Raw genomic sequence first — 22,248 nt, forward strand, 5'->3', positions numbered from 1 at the left:
GTCATGCTGAAGTTTCTTTGCTTCGGTGTTTTTGTTTGGGCGCTTGGAACATATTATGTGGGCTCACTGGCAACTTTATTAGGTACACATGTGAAATCTAACATAACCTAATACAACAGCTCTGCTGTAAACTCTGCTTTTACAAGGCTTCTTTATTTTTTAAGTAAACATGAGTTGTCACGTTCTGGCCTGTAAACATGTTCAGTCTTTAACCCTCTTTGCATGTAATCAAGTGGACAAATGGAGTAAGATGAAGAATTGAAATAAAAGTAGACTCTATGGCAGAGCTGTTGTATTGGTCTGCATTTAGCATCACAGGTGTACCTAATAACAGCAGCCCATGAGTGTGTATACCACAATGTAGACTTCTGACAAATGGAAGGGGAGCAATGGAAGACAGAAGACACATACACGCACACACGCACACACACAAAGACAATGTATTTTACTTCTGACTTCACAAATACCTAGATTCTGGTTTAGGATGACAAGGTGTCCATTTCAGGGCATTCCTAACTGAAGATTCAACATAACAGCGACCCTGATCAACTGTCTGTGTGGGCTTGATTGGCTACTACTGCCTACAAACCACTAATATTCTGTAAACAGAAGCTATCAGGGTGCTACGTTGAATATGAAGGATGTCCCACAGAAAGCAACATTCTGATATCCACCTAAAGCCTCCTTATTCAGCAACAGTGCAAGGAAAAAGATTACTGCTGGCTCAAGAGGTGAACCTTTGAGCAATAACTAACAGAGAGTGCAGTATCCTGTCAGAGTGGGGCACATAAAAGTGGACAAAACAAATACTTTTTTGCTTGAAAAAGCCAACTTTGTACACAAGTGCACACCCCTCCCCATACCCTGCTTTATATTGTAACATATAGATATAAAAGCAATGTGAAATAACATGTTAAGGATGATAAATCTGTAAAGCCGTACAAACTGATTTATTATCCTAAAACAAAAAGGCACCCATCTGATCCTTGCAATTTTGTTGAACAGGTCTCAGGGGATTAGAGTTTCCTCTACAGACATCACCATTTAACTATGGATATCTATTACCGCACAAGACTCTGGCACGGCACTACCATCTAGTGGGAACTGAAAATTATGACAATGCCGCGTATTAATCCTAGACTTGTCTCCCAGTAAAGCGAGTTAAACAAAATGGCCCAACGACAGTCTGTGTTTGAAAGGCACAAGGCTCGTGCAGTTCTGAAAAGAACCAGTGATCTCTGAAACATCAGCCCAGGCTGGGCCAGGGCCCGGAGTTTATAAAGGGGCTGAGATCACAGCAAAGGGGGGTAAAAGGGGAGACCAGATTGTTTTGATTGTGTTTTGGCAACGTAGCTTGACAGGATTTGAAGAACATCCCAGAAGGACGTTTTCTGCTCTCTGCCACACAAAACTACCTTTGACAGAAAGCAGATCATTTTAAATAGCAGTAGATCTTTCCCCCGTGTGTTAGTTCCTCTAAATCTGTTTTTAATGTACGACATCTCAGATTTTTATTCTTCTGTTCTTTCTCTGAGCAAATACACTATAAAGAGGTTAATCACATGTAATGACACAAGACTCGCAGCAGATTGGCTTTTAAATGCCAAATACGTGTTTGGTTTGATGATCAAAGAGTGAGCAAAAACTGCACACCTCATCGGCCGCATCCAATCGTGTAGGGCTTTATTTAATTGTCATCTCCAACAAATCAGATCATCAGCCGGCTGAGCCTCTGAGGAGCAGAGGCCTGATGCTGGTGCGAGTTCAATATCTGCTGTTTTGGATTCAGTTTGTTCTGAGCACGGTGTAGAAATGGGAGGCGAGGAGAGGGATGCAGAAGCTACACCGGTAACATGCAACATAGATACAATATACTATTTGCTGAAAAGGAAGAGAAATAAAAAAATAATAAAAAAAACACTTGCACTGCACTCTGGGTAATTAGACACCCATTTTCATTTTACTCACAATAAATCACTACCAGTGAGTAGTTAAAATAAAGTGGTGTTTTCCAATGGCAGCAGGGAAGGAAATACATCAAAAGTGTGTCACTGGTCATAAAGAAACATGGGAAAAAACAACAGAAGAGAACAAAACATGACAGAACAGAACATACAGTTGGACAGAATCCCATTACAGTAATGGAACTGTCATCTTTTTAATGCAACTCTCTTGTCAGCAACAAATGTAATAGGATAAAACATAACGCCATCAGCTGAGTCTCAGACATGAAGATAGTAGGAAAGCAAACAGAGGTAAATAGTTGTGGTAAATAAAACTAGAGTGTGAAAAACCTGTTGATTCTATTGAGTTGACAGAGCAGAAAGCGTCTGAATAATTGAAATGGCACAGACAAAAGAAGGAACTGGAGGGTACCTATTTTAAAACCAGGCTATGTCTGTAACGGACTGCTCACCGCAACAGCCTGTGACCTTTTATGGAAACATAGAATATTAACCTGAATTATTTATCCATCAGCTAACACATTCTGACAAGTATCGCCTGCACATAGGTCAGGATGTATTTGCGTGCATTTCCTGCCTTAATGGTAATGTTGTATCTGCATAAAACATTCACTGATTTGATGTGGGTGTTTGCATAGCTAAATTAGAAAATTAACAGCTAGCAACCCTATCCATAACATTTGTGACCTATAAAACAATTGAGAAGAATGAAACAGCCTTAAAATATTTCACTGAGAGCATTCATATGTAAGTAAGAGGATATGTTTCCTAATTCCTCCACCAAGCTGAGGCTGAGGCACAGCATGTGATCAGTACTCAGAAACTACCAGGCTGAATTTCATTAAACTAGGTGAAGCAGGTAAAGCACTGGCAGAACCTGAACCCATCCTTTATAATTGCAACATAGGGCACTTGGTGGATCTGCTCTACTTTCTAATGTTTAAAATGCGATACAGAAACAAGCCTGGTTTAGACTCTTATGCTTTCTACTTACATGTTAGCACTTTGCATTTCATTCACTGCAATACAGTCTCAGTTTGTGCAAATAAAGTGGTGATTCAGTGGTTAAAGCAAGATGAATAGACATTTAAAGATGGCAACAGCTACATTTTGACAAAGAAACAAAAGTGCTTTGACTTATGATCATACTATAATGGGGGTTATGGAAGCTCAAATGGGACCAATATCAAACACTTTCTTAAGAGTATAATGGCAATATAATGTTTAAAACACAGATTCAGAGTACAAGAAGAACAACAACACAATGAAAGGCATAATAACCATGTGCACACCTATGAATAAAGAGAAAGACGAGACCCATAGGTTGGTCTTTGGAGTGAGAAGGAAGGGAAGGAAGGGTGCCAGTGGGGCAAAATAAAGGCACAGCTACTCACGTCGCTTGCAGCCGCACTTCTTGATCCGTTTGGGGTCTGTGATGTCATCATGACAAGCTTTGCAGTAGAAAAATGCTCTAAAAGTGACACAGTAAGCATGTTTAGCGCTCCTATTCATTTGTCAACTGACACGGTTAGTGACCCCGCCGTTTGGCAGGATGGCCCAATTACCTTTTTACTTCTTTGGCATCACTAGCGATAAAAAATCCCAGTGTTCCCTCCTGCAGCTTGACATGGTTGCCCGGGTTGATGAGAATGCTGGGTAATCAAAGACATACAGACAAATAATGCTCATTAACATCTGGACATACACAAAATTCATGCACACAACATGCTAATCAAGAGGAATGGTACACACACTTGTTGAAGCCCTAAAATTGAATCTGGACTTTGCCGGGCTTCCTTTTTTGCATCATTTTAAACACATTATCCTTCCCTTTGTTACGTGTGTCTTGTAAGTTACCACAAACACACTTGCTCCTTCTGATTTGAGGCAATTTACTGATGCGATACTCACACGGATGGACAAAAATGTACAACAGTAATGATCGCACATTGAATTTTAATTCTTTTCTCTACGAAGTGGCATTGGATTGCCCCGGGGGTGGAAGAGAAGGACAGAGAGATACAAGTAGAGGGACGAGGGCAGAAAGAATTAAAATTATGGCCATGGAGTGGTTTTAGTCTCAGCACTCAAATGCAGTCATCTAGTCAGAACAGATGTTATGATGTCCACTGAGACACGGCTGTCGTACAGAGAATGTCCAGTAGGTGTATCTCAGTTAGTACTTGACAGTGGAATGCAAGGGAATGAACAGCTCTTTCTGTTTATTATACTGAGCTAATTCTTACAGTTGAGTCTGCTCTAGACTCTGCTAGGGGAAATAAGACTGGTCCAAATGTGTTGCTCCATTACAAATACTTGTAATGCATGTCTAGTTAAGTACAAACTGCTTTAATCATTTTCATTATATTTTGATTTAAAAGAAATGTGTTACTGTAATAAATAATAATTACTCGCTTCTTTTGTGATAAAGTGGGATTTGGTTTAATAGTCAAGGGTACTTTAAGTGATTGGCTGTATCATTCCCCATTAATTAGACTAAGACAAAAAGTAGACGCCACACACAAATATGCACACACGCACACGCACACACACCCCGGTCATTAATGGTTACCTGTGGGCAACAATCATCAATGAAGTGAGTGTGAAGTAAGATATCAAAACACTGTACCCACAAACCTTTAAGGGTCACTCTTTCAAAATACAAGCCCAGATGAAAGATGATCTTGATTCTTTTTTTGTCTCATTTGCTGCTCTGTTTACATTTTAATCTTTTGTAAATTTGCAACATTGATAAACGAGAAAAGCTCAACTGATTGTGTGTTACCAACTTGATTCACACTTACGCGTGTAATAACTATTCACGGCATTTTAGTCATTCATTTTGAAAGAGTATGTGAGGTCTAGATTCGGGGGAGAAGGGAACAAGTATATTATCGCACAACATCTTTCCTCTGAGCTCTGGAAAAAGGTTACATTAGGGAGGAAATTTAAAAAAAAAAACTATTAAGGGAGCAATTGAATCCATATACATATTGGGATGTGATCAAATTGCACCAGTCATGCAGATCAGAATTTTCTTTCCATACTGCAAGAAGTAAAATAGCACCTAACATACACTCAGATTGAATGGCCCCCAGAGAAGTTAACAGGCATTATACCTGGCATGCTTTTTTAGTCAAAAATAAAACAAAGAAACCAATCAAATCAAGACAGTTCCACAAACATTGCTGCCCAAATCTGAGATTTTACAGGTGTAACTATCCAAGACATTTTTCTTGAGTCGTGTGTGCAAACTGGTGAATAAAAGCCAAGAAGACGCATCAAAACCTCATATTGTGAGCAACAAGGCAAGCATCAAACACTTTATGTGATAGTGTCGTAGCATGCAGTTACCAAACAGTATGAGGAGGACAATAATAAAACAGAAAGGCATAGCCACTGCAGTACAGGTATAGGGACAGGTACGTAGATGCAGACGGTTGCAGTAACTTCTGTGCAGTTGGATTGTTTCTCAAACACCAAACTGACAGGAAGTGACCTCACTTAAGAACATCTACTCGAGAGACGCACGAGCATGACTGTACACGGTGGCTGAGACGCACAAAACTCCGCACTCGCACACGCACACACACTCAAAACACAAACTCTCCCTTCCGAGGTGATTGCACATACGCAGACGCGCATACATGCACAGATGGATACACATTTGGGAATGAGGACATGAGAGGGTGATGGGATGCAAGAGTGAAATGTGGGCCACATAAATAAAACTTCAGTTTGGATAAACCCAATGCTATCCAAAATCAACAGCTCCATGCCTTTTCTAGTGTCTTAAAAAAATCATGAAAAAACAAAGATTGGTGAGGTGCTGCTGAGGTGCTGCTGGTATAATAAAACCATGAAAAACAACAACAAAAAACATGCTGCTATATCAATCACCGCCTACAGCAGTGGCGTGTAATCAGTCATTTTATTTAAAGATTATATCCAAAGTTGTAGGATATCAGTGCCTATCAACACCATATCTGATGTCTGAGATATGCATACAGAAACTCCTCACTGTACTGTTCTGGTGAAGACTTTTAAACACCGATGAGTGGAAAACGTGGCTCGTCAAAGCTAAGAAACAGTAGGGTAACGACTGAGCGACACTGAAAAAGAACTGAAAGTGTGAGAGAAAGAAACTAAAGGAGCAAAGGAGTTTGCTTGAGGACAAAAATGAAAAGATCAAATAAGAGGTAGATATGGAGAGGGTGAGTGTTTGGCCTTGGTACAGCGACAACAGCAAAGACAAAAAGAAAAAAGAAAAGAAAACAGCACTTCTACAAACATGTCCAATTTATCTATCCTCTCTCTGCCTGCAAAGAAGTTAGTGCATTAAGCACAAGGGACACCATAAAAAAGGAGTTAGAAAAAGAGGCCTGTGAGATAGTGTTTGGAAAAATATCCTTGGGGAAACTCCCAAAGTCAGAAGCTTTAAAGTGGTGACGATTGGGTGGAACTTTGGAAGTAAGATAAGGTAGAGGGCATACCGCTTTCGGCTTCTGCAAACAACAAGAAAAAATCTCAAATCAAACAGTTATCATGAATATAAAAGAAGAGGAGAATATAGCTGTTGCTAATGCTTCTCTGCCCATTTACAAGCTATGCTTTCATTATATGGCAGCGTGTGATGCAACTTTGTCTTTGTCTGAGGGCCTTGCAACTCAAAGTCATAAAAATGAAGAAAAAACAGTGTTTGAAGTTATTCATCTTTTACAAAAAGTACATAGAGGGCAGAGAATATGTTTAATAAAAGGTTTGAAAGTATAAATAAAATATTCTAGGGTGTCACTATAAAATGTACAAAAAGAAAAAACGTAAAAGAAAAAGCTCAACTACCTTGAAAGTGATTGGACCACGGACACAATTTAGCCCACTGGGTTATATAAAGTGTATTCAATTAGTATCAACTAGAATTTAAATCATCTTTAATTAATATTAAATCAACCATGCAACCTCGTTAGTACACAAACATTTGACACAGGTGAATGGGGAAGGGTGAGTGGGATTTGGCAAATTGAGACTACTGAAAAAATGCATTTTGTGTCGTTATTGGTGATAAAACCAGCACTCATGTAGAGTTAGTGATAATCATAAAGACAGAGCAGGAGCACAGTAAAAAGTGCAGGAGACACATTATGTGAAATTTAAACGTGAAGCAATTGTTATTTAGGTGTGAAGTTTGTCTCTGAAAAAGGACCGTGAACATGAAGTTAATCCAGTGCAGTACCTAGTACTTCTCTGAAACCAATCACAGTTTAACCACATTTCAAGTTTTTTTTTTTGTCCTGCATACCTGCAAGGTTTACCTAAAAGCTTGTGACCCGAATCCTTGGCCAATATCAATCCCATTTATTTGCTTTTTAAAGAGGATAATAGCTCAGAAAAAAATAAATACTGAATTATTTATTATAGGGAGTACCTCATGGTGACACAATAATGCTCAAGTGTTCACCAAATTGATCTGAAAAATGAATATCAACTGCATAACAAGCTGCAAAGAGGACTTGAGAGGAAAAGAAAAATCGAGATATCTTATTAGAAGATCTACTTTTAGCAAAGTACAGTGCAGTTCACTGTTATCACAGCTGTATCAGATGCTCCGGAAAGATCCGCTATACCAACCTGCTCTCTCTCTGCTCAGACTTGAATTCAATGGCAATAAGCAACAGCTTCAGTTTCACGTAACACAGCCTGTAAAACAAGTGCACTCATTAGAGAAGAGCAGGATATAAGCAGATGACTGATGTGTTCAAAAACCGTTAAAATCCACAGCCTTACGTCCCAACACTCCTCTTTTTTGTCATTCTTACTTTGCATTATATATATTTTTAAGCTACCTACCATTGAGAGTGGTCGTGTTGATCAAAGAGTGATACTTACTCGCAGACCATGGGGAAGGAGAGGCCTACAAAGGCACTGGACAAATACTCTGTGTACATCTCATTAGCCACTCCTTCAAGGTAATACTTCTGCCATGTGTCCTCCTCGATCTGATTAAAAAAAAAATGAAACGGGGAAATGTCACATGTGTTGGTTAAGAAAAAAAGTAAAAAAAAAAAAAAAAAGAACAGTTTTCCTTCCAAAAGCAGCCTAATCTGGTCAGCAGATGTCCCACTGCACAACATCAGCCTGGTCATTATAAGCTGATCTATCATCTTTATGACATGAGAACAGTTTTTTGATAGAAGCAAGCACCTCTTCAATTCTAAGCCGCAGAGAACACTGAACAGATTCCACATGACATGTCACACAATAAAATATGATGTGCCAGAATGACTGAAAACACACTAATGGAAGCCCGTCTCTGGACAGAGATGTCAATTTTTTTTTAGGGAATGCACTGTTTGACAGACCTAGTCCATGTGTCAGCAGAGAACCTTCTTATTTAGACTATAATCCCTTAATAAATCACCTCATGTGCAAAAAATGCAATGTGAGAAATCATTCGTCAATAGTCCACTCTGTTACCTCAATAAAGGACCTCATGGAGAAGAGGTTGGCTAGCATTGTCGACAGACCCTGGGCCAGACAACTCTGCGCAATGAAGCCTGCCTTCAGCTCTGCCAAGCAGATAGCATCATCACCCTCCTTCCAGTTCCAGCTTGGAATATTCAGTAGATGGGCCTTCATCACATGAAAGTTAGAGAGGTCAGAAACACAGAAAACTGTATATATGAGTCACATTTCTTTTGGAACAGATAACATTAATACAACCCTCATATCTGCTTGAACTGGGAACTGGGTTAGCATAAAAACTGGAAACTGGGGTAAGCTAGCTTGGCTTTATGCGGTGGTATTGAAATCCAACATTCAGGATAACAAAAGTCCACTAATTAACATGATCTACCTCAATTAGTTCAAAGCTGAAATGCAAACATGTGAATGCAAATTAAATTAAACAGTTACAATAAACAGCCAGTTAGCTTAGCATACAATAAAATAAATAAAAACTAACTAGCTTATCCTAGAAATGTAGAGCTGTTCCTTTCCTAAAGTCAGCTAACTACTAGAAAAGTTAGCATCCTGGGTAAATCCCTTACAATGTACAAGTCTCAGTTAGTGTACCAGTTTCCATACAAGGGCATCATTCACAGCAATTAAAAAATATATATACATATTTGCATATCTCCTTGCCATGTCATATGACAGATGCAGTGATTCAGACACACAATTATTAAATATAAAAGACACATTTTCAAAAGCTCACATTTTCTCCTGTAATACTATTTACCATGCTAAGTGCTGCTCTATTAATTCTTCATTTAAAAAAGTGAGGTCCATTCTTCAGGAGCATGCACAGCATGTAAGCAGCTGAGTGAGTGGATGCTTTAAAAAGTCACTTATATGTCAAAGTTACCATGAATCCTTAAAAGCACCACATAGCTCTCAAGCTGACAGGATTGCCATTTTACTGCAGCCATAATCTTTCTGTGAGGAAAGGTTGGAGAGCGGCCAAGATGAAGTGAAGCAAACATACACTACACAATGCAGGGCACTGAGACGTCTCACCTTATTGTGATACTGCAGCATCTGTGTGATTATTCTGATCTTGGGGTGATAGTTCTTGATGGAAATGACCCTTTGAAAAACAGGCAGATAAAGTGAGCAAGGAAACATAACACCTCCGCAAGCCAGTTGTTACTGATTGTCCAGAAGAGAGAATACCTCATGATGTTGGAGGCATCTTCAGCATCAGGATCTGCACAATACTTGTTGGCTAGGATTAAGCAGGCATCTGCTGACTCGATCTATGTGTAGAGTACCAAAGAAACAAATATGACAACATTAAAGTGCACGTCTGTATTTAATAAAAAAGTATCCAATATACCAGATGGTTTAAATCTGCTCAACAACAACAAAAAAAGTATTTTCTTTCTTTCTTCTGTCCTGATATATTTTGGCTAAAAAATTGAAATGGATATCATTAGATTATCATTCTTCTGCATTTTTTCTTTACTCTCTTTGTCAGCTGAATTTATACAGTAATAAGTTTACAGCCTGCTAATCAGTGACGCACACAACTGCAGCTAATCTGTGAAAAATGTTTCTACTCTTAAGTTCAACAACAGCTGTCAAAAATGTTAAGGATTTTCATTGCTCCAGGAGTCTCGCCACCAGCCGGTACCTTCACTCGGGCCAGATCGTGAGGGTTGAGAACCGATCCCTGGTAGAACTCTACTTGGGTAAAATGGCGTTTGAACAAGGCTTCCAGCTCAAGATTAGGGGAAATACTAAAAAAAAGAAGATGGGTTAGCACATAAATATAGCTCCTATGCAATAGTTCGTTTGTTGCTAAGCTACAAAGGGTGAGAAAGACAAAATTAACTTACTTATGGAGAAAAACAATTTCTACATTGACATCATCCCTGTCCTTGTGTAGGAAGTCTTTGAGGAAGTTGGAGACACTTTCGAGGGTAATATGACCACAGACCACAATGTGCCTGAAAGAGGGAGGGGGGTGAAGAAATCATCTTGAGTGGGCAACATAAATCACTGCAGACACTGGCATGTCTCCCAGAGATAATCAGTCAAACCAAAGCACTCTAACATCTAACTCAAATAAAGACTGAAAAAAATATATATACATGTCAAGAAATGTCTTTTCGAAGCAAACAACTAACCGAATTATCATTTTTGCCATAAAAGTGAATATTTTCCTCGATGCAATGAAAGTGGTTAAATTCTGCACGACAAGTACAATCAAACACTCAACTTGCGACCACTTGAAAAAAAAAATCTAAGATATAATCACACAGCCCACAGTGGTTGGACTGTCATCCGTTCTCAATAAAAAAAATTGTCCCTTCAGCCAAACCGCCCCTTTGTGAGCTGAATAGATGTTGACAAAGACATGTACATCAATATGCTTGTGCTTTTACACAGAGCATTACTAAAACTCTCAAAATGATTTGGAGGCCTGTGGTTGACAAGAATTGTAAACAGGGCCTCGGAGTTTTTGACAGGTCTCTGGCAAGATTCGGTAGTGCATTACAGCAGAGGGATCTGTCAGAAGCTGTACGGGGCTGATTACAGCCGTAAGGGAGTGAGAAGGGTTTGGAACGGTTTGAGGTTTGAGGTTGTGTCCCTGTTTATCGTCTGACGACAATATAAAGCGATCAAGTTCAGGTCAGCTTCATATATATGCCAACTTTATGGACACTCGGGGCAGTTTGGATGGACATTGTCCCAGCAAATAAACTTGTGGTGCTTCTGTAACTCGAATATTTTAACATCCTAAATCTAAGAATTCAAATATTGGTGTTAATAAAAAAAACATTGCCTTTATTTTACATATTTCCATTGCATTTTATCCTGTTATATTAGGTTATCTTACTACTTTATCTCGTTTTTTCTTCCTAATAAAGTCATAGTCATGGCTGTTGGTATTAAAGGGACTTTAAGCACGAGCATTCAATAATTCTGATTTAATTCAATCACGCTAATGTGGATTTAAAACCCTTCATAAGATTAATTTGCACTATGGTAAGCTGAGCTACTCTGCTGGACTTACTGCTAAATGTCATTTGTGAAGTCTTATTGCCAAGCCTTGCACAGTAAAACCCAGACCTAATACTGACATAGATTAGTGTGGACACTCGGCAGACACCCTAATTACCCTATGGAGACCTGTAAGGCAATCTGTGTAATGACAATGGCCTTATCCACCACTTGATGTGCCAAGAGACAATTGAACCACTTTAGTTTTTGAGTGCCTGGGTACTGGACAGCTTTGCACTTAACACAAGGTGTATTGAGTTACTTTTTCCAAAAATAAAGAAAAGAAATTGGTGGTCATATTTGTTTGAAGTCCAAGTTCTTATCATCCATGTACATTTGTAGGAGAGATTTCTATTATCAATCTATTATCAAGCGCTTACACACAAGAAGGGAGTCGTGGTGAACAGACTGGCCTTTAAAGTTGATGTCTAAAGCTGTATAAAGCATTATTGAAACCTGAATCCGTTTGGCAGGTTTAAAGGGAACAAAGATATTTATTGATGTTAGATGAGAACCATAGTCCAGATCATTGAGTGTTCTTCTGCCCTGTACCTGAACTGATGTGGACTTGGCAAAGTAATGCGATGGGCATATTGAGGGAATGACAGTTTGTGGATGTTACAGGATATAATGTTCTTCGCAGATGTTGCGTCTGTCCTTTAAGAGAATCTAATGAGCGGTCGTGATTGCATGGTTGGCCAGAGCTGAGCAAAGGGCCGTGTGGTCTTACAAGCTGATGAGCTGGGATGTCTGTGGGCAGCCAGCAGTATCTGGCACAAGAAGTCTCTCATTTTATGAAATGTTAAAAAAAAAAATTTTAAAAACCCACACACACACACAATCAGTCATGTTTTCCTATTCAAGTATCCCGATGCTCGTCCGAGGGTAGAGGAAGTTTAAAGATTTATAAGGCAAATTATTTGATTCATGTGGGTTCAATGGAGGTTGTGGCTCTTAAGCACAAACTTGGAAGTGTAAATGCATCTCCGTGACATGTGCATTTTTCTAAATAGGTTTTTAATCAGGGAAGCAAACTTTTCTTCCACATCTTGAACACGCCACTAATTTAGGTCCTTATATTTAAGATGGAAATATTCACTTGATATCCTTAAAGGTTTCCTACTTCTACTTAGTTTCCCTCTCTATCTCTGTGCCAAAAAAGGCATCAAGCTGAATACCAAGATCATAAGCTAGTTAAACAGGACATGGGGGGAAGATATTAAAGATAATTCAACCATTTATAATTACCCAAAAACTAAATATCTCCCTTTTTAGTCAACCTGATTGTGCAGTACAGTTTTAGCTAGACATATACAGAAAGAATCAAAGGAAAACAAATAAACATAGCATTTAGAGGGAACAGGTTTCTTTCTTTTAACAAGAAACCATAGACAACAACTCAGAAACTAAAAAAAGGTGTGGCACAGAGTCACATTAATCAAATCCAATGGGTTTTACAGAGCATGCACACAAGAACATGCAGCCAGGAAACATCTCAGGATGTCACTGGGGATACACTTAATACACAGCGAACAAACACAGAGCTCAAACGTCAGCAACAGAGGTCACTCACTTGGTACTGCTCTAATCCTTAGGGTGATGAAACTTACTGCAAGAATCATCTTTATGAAAATGTTGCAGTTTCAAAATCTGTGTTCCCTGTTTTGGTGTATCACCTTTCAGGGAACTTAAAGAAAGGGAGGAATAAACACCATCTCCTTTGTTTAATGCCAAGAATCAGCTAGGTGAAATGTTACCAACACTAGCCAATCAAATTAAGCTCACAGACATAACGTACTTAGTGCATTTTGTCATTGTGTAATTATATGAAATTGTGTTGGAACCTCAACTAGGTGCATGTTTTGTGAATATGCAAATACGTGTTAATTCCTGACACTGACAGTCTCCGAGTCTGCACGCTTCAAGTTTGTAGCCTCGATGGAGGACTTTCAAAGTTGTGTGTCAGAGTTCAGCCAGGGTTGAAGCCAGTTTTCATGCCAAGTCCTCTCTTGAAGTTGGGGCTAATGGAAACCATAGAGTCATAATGGAAACCACAGAGCCCCGAGTGCAGTGGGCGCCAACAGAACGCAACACTTGTCATTATTATATCAGCGCACACAGGCTGAGAGCTGTCATTACGCTCACGGGTGTATGCTACACTACACAGAGTACTATAAGCAATGCTAGCATGAAACAGAAATCCAGTTCAGATCCAATCCAACTTTTCACTTCCAAATAAGTTTTGAAGGCCTGGTTCAAATGACAGCAGCCAGGCCCAGAGATGAAATGAGGGCTACATTTAATAAACTTCACTATGTATCATGACTTCATTGTTTGTGAGCTCTGTAATCAAGCAGATACGTGTAATCCCCTAATCTTATTTCCAAGATTTGGAGGATTGTGGGCTGATAGCTGCGAAGTGATAATGCACTGAAGCCCAATGAAAATCCTAAATCCACATGACAAACCACTTTTTCATTTGCATTACGTCCTATAAGCACATATCCAAATGAGAATGTAAAAGAATGTAGCTACTCTTGAGTCTTTGATGAATATCTTCCGATTGTTACAATATGTTTGCACTCTAACCAGAAGGAGACATGGAAGGGGGGTGCGGATGGAGAAAATAAAGTGTGTTGGAGAAACTATCCACGATTTTGACAAGGGCTTCTCTCAGCACCCATCTGTGAGCCTGGGTTGAGGTCACTGGCCAAACATAACATTTCATCAATCTTATCTCAATGACAGGCAAACGTTACTGCACAAAGGCTTTTTTCCCCCTAACGTCTTGTTCTACTGCTGACTCCTCAGAATCTGCTCCGCTGAACAGAATGACTGAAACTGGTGGGGGTGAGATTGGAAAGAGAAACAGAGTGAGAAAGAGTAGACAGCAGATAGTAGCAGATGCTGGCTGCCGTACAAAATTAGAAGAAAAGAGACGGAGGACAATGAAAAGAGCACTTTCCCTGTTCTGTATACGCTCCTTTTGGATTAATTTAAATCTGTGTGCTGAATATTTCAAGGTTTGAGCCACAAGGAGGGAAGAGGAGAAGAGAACTTCACAATAAGTATTGTGGCACGTTTGTACAAACACTATAATAACCACAGTGTCACATATACTTCACAGTGTACTGGAGCCTCGGCTGCGAGAGGGCAGTCGCACATTTACATAAATATGAGAGCCTCCAGAGATAAAGTCCACCATCACCACCACCACACACACATAAGAGCCAGGCGGGCATCAACGAACCAAGCAGGCAAAGCAAGCCAAAAGCAATTGAAAGCCTCCAATGGGAACGAGGCATCCAGCATTCAGGGTGTGGGAGCTGACTGAAGATCAGGGCCAGAGTAATGTCAAGCATTGATGATGCGATGCGCTAGCAATGACAGACAACAGAAGGATGACTTTATCATCCATTTAGCAATTAATGACAAAGCCACAAGACTGCAGGTCATAGAGAACATGCCCGATATGATGCAGTTAAGGAAAAAAGTAATTCCACAAAGCATGCAAAACGAATTCAAGCAGGGAAAGAAATGCATATAATAATTTAAAAAAAAGCAAAAGTAAAGAGAAAAACAAAAAAACAAGAAAAGAAATTGTATCCTGCAATGCTCATTGAGATTGATGATTCTTAAAAAAAAAGACCACCAATAATAATGCACTTGCAGATGTTTAAATCTTTCTATTTTCTTGTGAGAAAATGCTTTAAAAGCGGATAGTAGGGATTTCATGACTGTTTTGTTGCTTTTTGATTTGGATCCTAATTCATCCCTGTAGGCTAGCCTGTATTGATGAGACACACTGGGCACGTTACATTAAATAGAAGCACCACAGGTTAGTTTCCTGTTAGGCTAAAGTGTAATAGTCATGAAAGCTCTATTTTCCAAATTAAATTAAAGCGCAACACAGGATGTTTCAAGGAGGACACAGAAAGAAAATGAAAAGCACACAAATGACTTTAGGAAAGCTTTGAATGGAGGATAGATAAAGGCAGACAGAGGAAGAAGACAGAAAGAGAAAGACTGAAAGAGAGAATTAAAGGGCATGGACATGTGTGTCCTATTGGCCAAGGTCTCCAGTCACGCAGTGTGACTTGACATAATGTACCTTTACTTTAACTGCGTTTAAACTTTACCATTCTAAAAAAGTCAAGTTAACTAACCCCCAGTAACTATCAACTTCTGGAGGTGTACCTTAGTCACACAACCACACCTTGTCTGGATTTCAACTTACTTTCTGCCTCGTGTCGAGTTATAACTCCCTCCGAATTTCTTCCGATTAAGGATGAGAGCAGCAATTTCTGGCACGTAGCGAGCAAACATGGCCTACATGCATGGAATAGAAAAAAAAAAGAAAAAAGCATGCAGAGAGGGTTCTACCGCACACAGAAAAACAGCAGAACCATCTGGAATACTTACTTTCTCCCATTAACCGCACTATAGGAACCACCATATTTCTTGCGGTTTCCTATTAACTCTATGATTTCAGGGACGTAGCTGGCAAACATGGCCTAAGGAGAAGATAGAAGACAGAAGAAGAGACTAAAAAAGAGACTAGTATGGCGCAGAGTGGGTTGTGGAGCGATTGGTGCGTGAATCCAGATTTCTGAGGATATAAAAAAAATATTAGCTTGTAAATCCCATCGCTCTCATTACCTGGAGAGACTCCCTAAAGTTCACAAAAATCAGTGGAGGGAAAAAAGAAGTAGCCCCAGTGTTTAAAAGTTCAGAACGGGTTTGGTTAGTGGGCAATAATTTTGTTACAGCTGACAGCTAGTCAGTCTGCAATTAACACCCAAAACCTTTCTTTGGAAAAAAGCTGAGGAAGAATAAAAACCTATGTGCCATGTTTTGTCCAACAAACACAGATGACCTGGCAGGTTGATTTGAATAGGCACACCTGATGGTCCACAGCTGCAAAACACATTAAGACTCATTTGTTGGGCTAGAAAATGAGCTGGATGCATTTTGCAAAGGTTGACAGCCTGTCGTCCCAGCACAGAGTTATGTTTAAGCTCACTGCTTACCAGTGGCGTATACTCGCTGGCGTTACTCGCGTAGGCTTGCATCTACAGTTAGCAACACAGAGATGCCCTTGCTCGGTAAAAGCATACTTCACTCGTGCCTGGAAAAAATGTACTGTTACATTACCAGGAATAGTGTGACATTATGTGAGTTTGATTTTATCCTTGGCTTTAGCATACCTTCACCCTGGAGTCATTGCTAAGCCACTGCTGCTGAGAGGAAGCAGGCGGAGGTATTCGCCTAAAGACTTCCAGAACTCGCAGCACTAAGAAAACCTTGCAATCTATCACCATGGTCACAATATGGTACACATCCACACAGCTGTAGGTCATCAGTGCATACTGATAGCTGTCTTTGTACAGAATTTGGCTAAATCCTCCAGTCTTTGCGAGCGAAGACGAAGGGCGTGCGCGCTCTTCTGTATGCGAGCGTGTGTTCGAGTGCTTACAGGTGTTTGCGTTCATGCGTGTTTACATGTGAGTTACTGTACTAGTGTCAGCCCAACGGGACGTTAGATCAGAGGAAGGTAAGAGGGCAGGTTGTGGGAAGCTGCCGTTGCTATGGTAACATTCAGGCTGGCCTAAGCTTCATCTCCCTGCCCCTGTGTTTGTTGGAATTGTGGGAAGAGACACGGAAGGAGGGGTGTCCTGAAACCGCAACTGCTTTTAAGAGAATAACAACATCATCAGACAAAAGCTTATAATCTAATCAAACAAATATAGGGAGGACACATAGGGGGAAGAAGACAAAGGAGCACAATGATCTGTGACTCCAGGAGACAAGATACAGTAGGCTAAACAGGAGGATACAACTACACTGTGACAAAGATATAGCATGTACTGTCTAGGCAATATAGTTCTAACAATATAAAAACACTACACTAACATGTTATACAGTATAGATCATTCTAAATATTAACATCACATTTTATTTATTTTATTTTTAGACATTTTAAACAGTTCTAAACAGTTTATTGATGGGGGCAGGCAGGAATTTATAGGGAAAATGGGATATAGGGAGAATAAAAAGTCTGATTTTACCAAACCGCCAAGGATGAAGAAGACCATAAAGAGGCGCCCCAAGGTGGTTCTTGCATAGACATCCCCGTAGCCCACTGTAGACATAGTCACCATCAGCAAGTAGACACATTCCCAATATGATAGTGACTGGGAATTTTGGAAGTTTTCCCAAGGATCCCCTGAGTTTTCCACCTAAAATTGACAAGGGAGTGATGCAGAAGGATCATTAGATACAATTCGCACAACCAATTTGTAAACAGAGTTTTTCTAAAAAGAAACAGTTTCCTGAGATTTGATTAAATCCAGCTGCAAGTGTGCCAGCATTCATCTCACTTTGTGACATCGTCTTCATTTAGTGAGCCTTGACTACCATCTAGTGGTAAAATCATTTAATACCTCACGAGTACGGATTTTCACTTTAAAAGCATCTGGCTTAACTGAAACCAACACTTTGATCAGAATAAAGGGAAGGTGAAGGAGCAGGCAGTTTTATGCTCCATTTTATGTGTTTGTAATATTAAATACCACATCCCTAATTTTGGTTCACAGGAAAGTTCCAAGGGTTAAAAACCCTATTTACAATTTACACGCATCCTACATGTGATCAGTATTAAAATGACATATATGCAGAAATCTAATTTAGTAGAAATGATCTCAGGCAGGAATAAAAGCAAGTCATGCAGCGTGATCACATGAAAAAAATCTGCTTTGTTCAACACAACTACTTTTTCCCGCCACTGGAAGTAAGCCTGATAATAACTACACGAAGTGCAAAAAAGAAAAGAGGAACGCTTCACCTGTCCTGGAATGTGACACGTGTCACCAATTTCTCCATTCAGATGGGATTCATGTGAGAGTTTAGCCGAGATAACAAGAGTAGAGTTCAATAACAGGTCTAAATAATAAATCTGAATACAGATCACATGGAAATTCCAGGCATAAATTTAATATATAAATCTGAGCTGATCTTTCAGAAAATACTGATGATTCACACACATAACATGCTGGTTATTTGCTTTCTGACAGCTAGTTAAAATTTGCCCTACAGAATAAACATAAGATATTTACACAGATAGGGCTTGGCTTTAATATCCCTGATATATTTTATGTACATTAAAGTTAAAGTCACTAAAATGTCTTTAATTATGCTGCCTCCTAAGTTTTAGTGGCACAGCAGATAGTGCCCTATCCACATATGACATCACAGCAATGTTTTAAACTTGGAGAAATTTAATTTTTTACTAGCAAATACCATTAATTTAGGCTCTTTATTCATACTATCAGACTCACTGAAAGTGCTTGGTGTCACACTTGTGTCAGTGAGGTAGTTACAGTTAGTTCACTACAGTATCATTCTTTCTGGAACATTTAACTCTGGATGCCACTGGCCGTCACATCTGTCCACTTACCAAATGTATGAATCCAGCAGCTGTGAGCCATGTGCTTATGAAGATGGAACACAGGTTCACCAGCTTGATGGAATTGCTGCACAGAGTGAAAAAAAAACAAAACTCATTTAAGGCGGCGAGACCAGTGACAGAAAAAAAGAGATTTGTTTTATTCATATATATAACAAAGTTGTTGTTTTTTTACATCTTACAATAGTTGTAAGGAAATCAGGTTGAAATAAAAATGTCAGAATTTTGTTCCCTATTATCTATTGTTTCCTTTTGTTTACTCCAAATCAACCACAGTGTTCATCAAACAATCATGGTAAAAAGAAAGTCCCCAATCTTTCAGTTCAAGGTTTAACGTAATAAAAAATATCATTTAATCCCCACCAGGTTTTAAAATTAGGTCAATGCAACCTCAGATGAAGAACACTTACATTACACTGTGTCGTCATTTATTTCACAAACATCACTGTGCAGAAATTTTGGCCCACTCTTCTTTAAATATTGCTTCAGTTCATTGAGGTTTGGGGAATTTGTTTCTTTTTCAGCCATTCTGTTGCATATTTGCCTCTGTGCTCTGGGATCACCGGCCTGTTGCATAAGCCAGTTTGGGCCAAGTTTTATATGCTGGATAGGTGGCCTCACATTATACTCCAGAATACTTGAGTATACAGATTGCTTAATGTGCCACTCGATGATTGCGAGGTGCCCGGGTCCTGTCCCTGCAACACAAGCCCGAAGCATCAGCTCTCCTCCACTGTGCTGACAGCTGATGTTTGGTTTTCAAATGTGGCACTGTGCATTATGCCCAAACATGTCCATCTTGCTTTCTGCCCAAAACAAGCCACTCTTGTTCAGTCAGTTGCACTGACATGAACCTCAACATTTAGCAGGCTGTAGAGTCTGAGGTGTAGCTTTTTTATTTATTTATTTATTTTTGCTGAGATGTTCACTCCTGGGATGATTGCCAACTGTCTTGAAAGTCTTCTAGCTGTGAATGACCTTCATCCCCGTAGAATACTGGATTACTTCTTTAAGATCATTGCTGATGTCTTGGCATCGAATGCTCCAGACCAGCAAACTGCCAAAATACATGCCTTTATAGAGGTCCTCACACTTGCTGATGATTAAGTTAATGAGTTAATCAAGTACATTTGATTAGCGGCAACTGGTCACCACTTACCTTCTTAATATATATATCGAAGTATTTACCTAATTGTTTATACACCGCTTCTGTATTTTGGCCTAATTTGTGTGAACTATGGTATGGCTATATTATTATGTTATACATAATATATGACTTGTTGTTTATCTGAGAAGATATTTACTAAATTTTAAGAACTGATAAGGACCAGATGATTTGTATTATGTCCTGATAACCAAAGCATATTTATTTAAGACTCTAGGTGATAGGTTGGTCTTAATACTAAAAATTCTGTTGTCAGGGTATGTGTGTGTTTTGTAAATGAAAAAAAGAAAACACTTTTCTTACCTTGTTTTCAAGATATTTAAGAATTGCAAAATCTCTGAGAACTGTATCAGTCTTAGTGCTCTCAGGAATCTTAAACCTGCGTGAACAGAGAAGAACAGAGAAACGTATCAACATGTAACATGCACTGACAGGAGGGAAATGTAGAGACAACACCTGTGCAGACATCGTCCTGAGTTCAAACAACATGAGGTTCTGCATGTTGGCAGATCAGCTAGTGATGCAGCCCACATGTTACCACAGCGTTTAGGCACAGTACAGAGCAACATCATCCAAATCATCAAATGTAGCTTATAACATACAAGAAAACAAAACAAAAATAATACATCAATAAATAAATAAATAGCACATTTTCTGAATAATTATGGTGTCAACCAAGTTAGAAGGAACATTTTAAGCCGTGAGTGTCAGTGCAAAGAGCAGGTCCCTCATGGATTATAGAGCAAAGTGGCAACTGTCTCATTGTCTTTTTATATAACAGGTCCAATCCCATAGAACAAGCATACATGGATTTATGTCAGTGATAAAAATTCCTACTGAAATTATACAATCAGACCCCACAAATATAAGGTTGTCACAGGCACATCAATGATTCTGATGAAGCAATCTCACGTATTACACTTAACCTAAGGCTCTTACCCCAGTTGGAGAGAATGTGTAAACAGGACCAAACAGAATAGTAAAGTCCTGTCTGGCTTCCCTTTTTCTCCTGTCCATGATGGCCCTGCCTCACCCTGTATCCATTCTGAAAAAGATCGCCACAAGACTTCTTTCGCCTCCATGTCTCTTGGAGGGTTTGCAAATTTACATCACTGTGTGTACGACGGTACACAAGCAGTTTAGGAGGAATCATTGTTTCTGGACCAAATCCAGTACTTGGGACTTGACTTCAGGTCAAGGGTCTTCAAGTATTCCTAGTAAAATAACCAAAGAAAAGGCTTTAAAAAGAAAGGCTTCCTTGATAGGACAATGTTGCTTCCGTTGGTGTTAAATCATTGGTCTCCGTGCATTCAGCTGCAGTTGTATAGGTTTTCCATGTCAGTCGCATCAGAGAGTGTCTCTGTGAGCAAAATGTCAGCTCTAATATAATTGTTTTTTTTTCTCATTTTTTGTTACAGTGCCTTTAATCCCCACAACCCAAACAGATTTACCTTTCTCCTGCCCCTTTTAGTGATTTACTACTAACCCCTATAAAGCCACGTCTCCATCAACACAGCTGTGTCAAACCTTTCAAAAAAGTCTGAACCATGCCAGGGATTAACAGAGATGAAAATAAAGCAGAACAAAAACAATAATCCGTACATAAAATGAGAGACCTGTTTTCACAACGAAATTTCAAACAACTCTGTCTGACAGTAAAAAAAAAAAGTAAAAAAACAAAAACAAAACCCATCTCTGTCAGATTAGGACTACAGTTAAGGAATCTACACTTCCATGTAAACATGTATTTAGGGCATAAATTCCTGAAACTTTTTTTTTTTTTTAAACAGACACAAATGAATCCTCCAGCTCCAGGTATTTTAGCAGAATCAAAGGAAAGACTCCCTCTGGAGCTGGAAGCAACAAGACGACATAAAATCCAGATTATATTGTCATGACCCTCAGTAATCACTTTGTATCTATGGCAACTGAAGCTGTGTTTTTCTCATGTTTATGGCCCAGAATGGGACTGAAATCTGAAAGAGAAATCTGATATTGTACTTTTGCAAAAACCTGTTTGTTTGTTTTTTAAACCCAAACAACAACAACAAATTATAAATACACTCACCAGCTCCTTTGTAAAGTACTCTGTGCTAGTACTGGGTTGGACTCGCTTTTCTCTTCATAACTGCCTTAATGCCTCTTGGCAC

The 22,248-nt window shown here is 39.3% G+C and overlaps 1 protein-coding gene across 23 annotated transcripts in view; it reads right to left on the bottom strand.

Moving 5' to 3' along the window:
• Positions 1 to 22,248, bottom strand: part of kcnma1a (potassium large conductance calcium-activated channel, subfamily M, alpha member 1a) — a 150,236-nt gene that overhangs the window by 34,709 nt on the left and 93,279 nt on the right. For 10 of the 23 annotated variants that reach the window (XM_005744746.1, XM_005744741.1, XM_005744739.1 and 7 more), the window contains exons 6-20: positions 20,402 to 20,477; positions 18,925 to 19,000; positions 17,537 to 17,707; positions 15,891 to 15,982; positions 10,301 to 10,411; positions 10,096 to 10,201; positions 9,636 to 9,718; positions 9,480 to 9,549; positions 8,439 to 8,594; positions 7,851 to 7,960; positions 7,593 to 7,661; positions 6,458 to 6,469; positions 3,530 to 3,616; positions 3,359 to 3,435; positions 1,969 to 1,977 (exon numbers count right to left, since the gene is read on the bottom strand). In XM_005744746.1, coding sequence (XP_005744803.1) covers positions 1,969 to 1,977; positions 3,359 to 3,435; positions 3,530 to 3,616; positions 6,458 to 6,469; positions 7,593 to 7,661; positions 7,851 to 7,960; positions 8,439 to 8,594; positions 9,480 to 9,549; positions 9,636 to 9,718; positions 10,096 to 10,201; positions 10,301 to 10,411; positions 15,891 to 15,982; positions 17,537 to 17,707; positions 18,925 to 19,000; positions 20,402 to 20,477 — 1,305 coding nt within the window. Of the gene's footprint in view, positions 1 to 1,968; positions 1,978 to 3,358; positions 3,436 to 3,529; positions 3,617 to 6,457; positions 6,470 to 7,592; positions 7,662 to 7,850; positions 7,961 to 8,438; positions 8,595 to 9,479; positions 9,550 to 9,635; positions 9,719 to 10,095; positions 10,202 to 10,300; positions 10,412 to 15,705; positions 15,798 to 15,890; positions 15,983 to 17,536; positions 17,708 to 18,924; positions 19,001 to 20,401; positions 20,478 to 22,248 lie in introns of all 23 variants that reach the window. The other 13 variants (XM_005744748.1, XM_005744742.1, XM_013913763.1 and 10 more) reach the window with 7 other exon arrangements.

This window comes from Pundamilia nyererei, unplaced genomic scaffold (assembly GCF_000239375.1).
Source record: "Pundamilia nyererei isolate P.nyererei 1_Seehausen unplaced genomic scaffold, PunNye1.0 scaffold00149, whole genome shotgun sequence".
Classification (NCBI taxonomy): Eukaryota; Metazoa; Chordata; class Actinopteri; order Cichliformes; family Cichlidae; genus Pundamilia; species Pundamilia nyererei.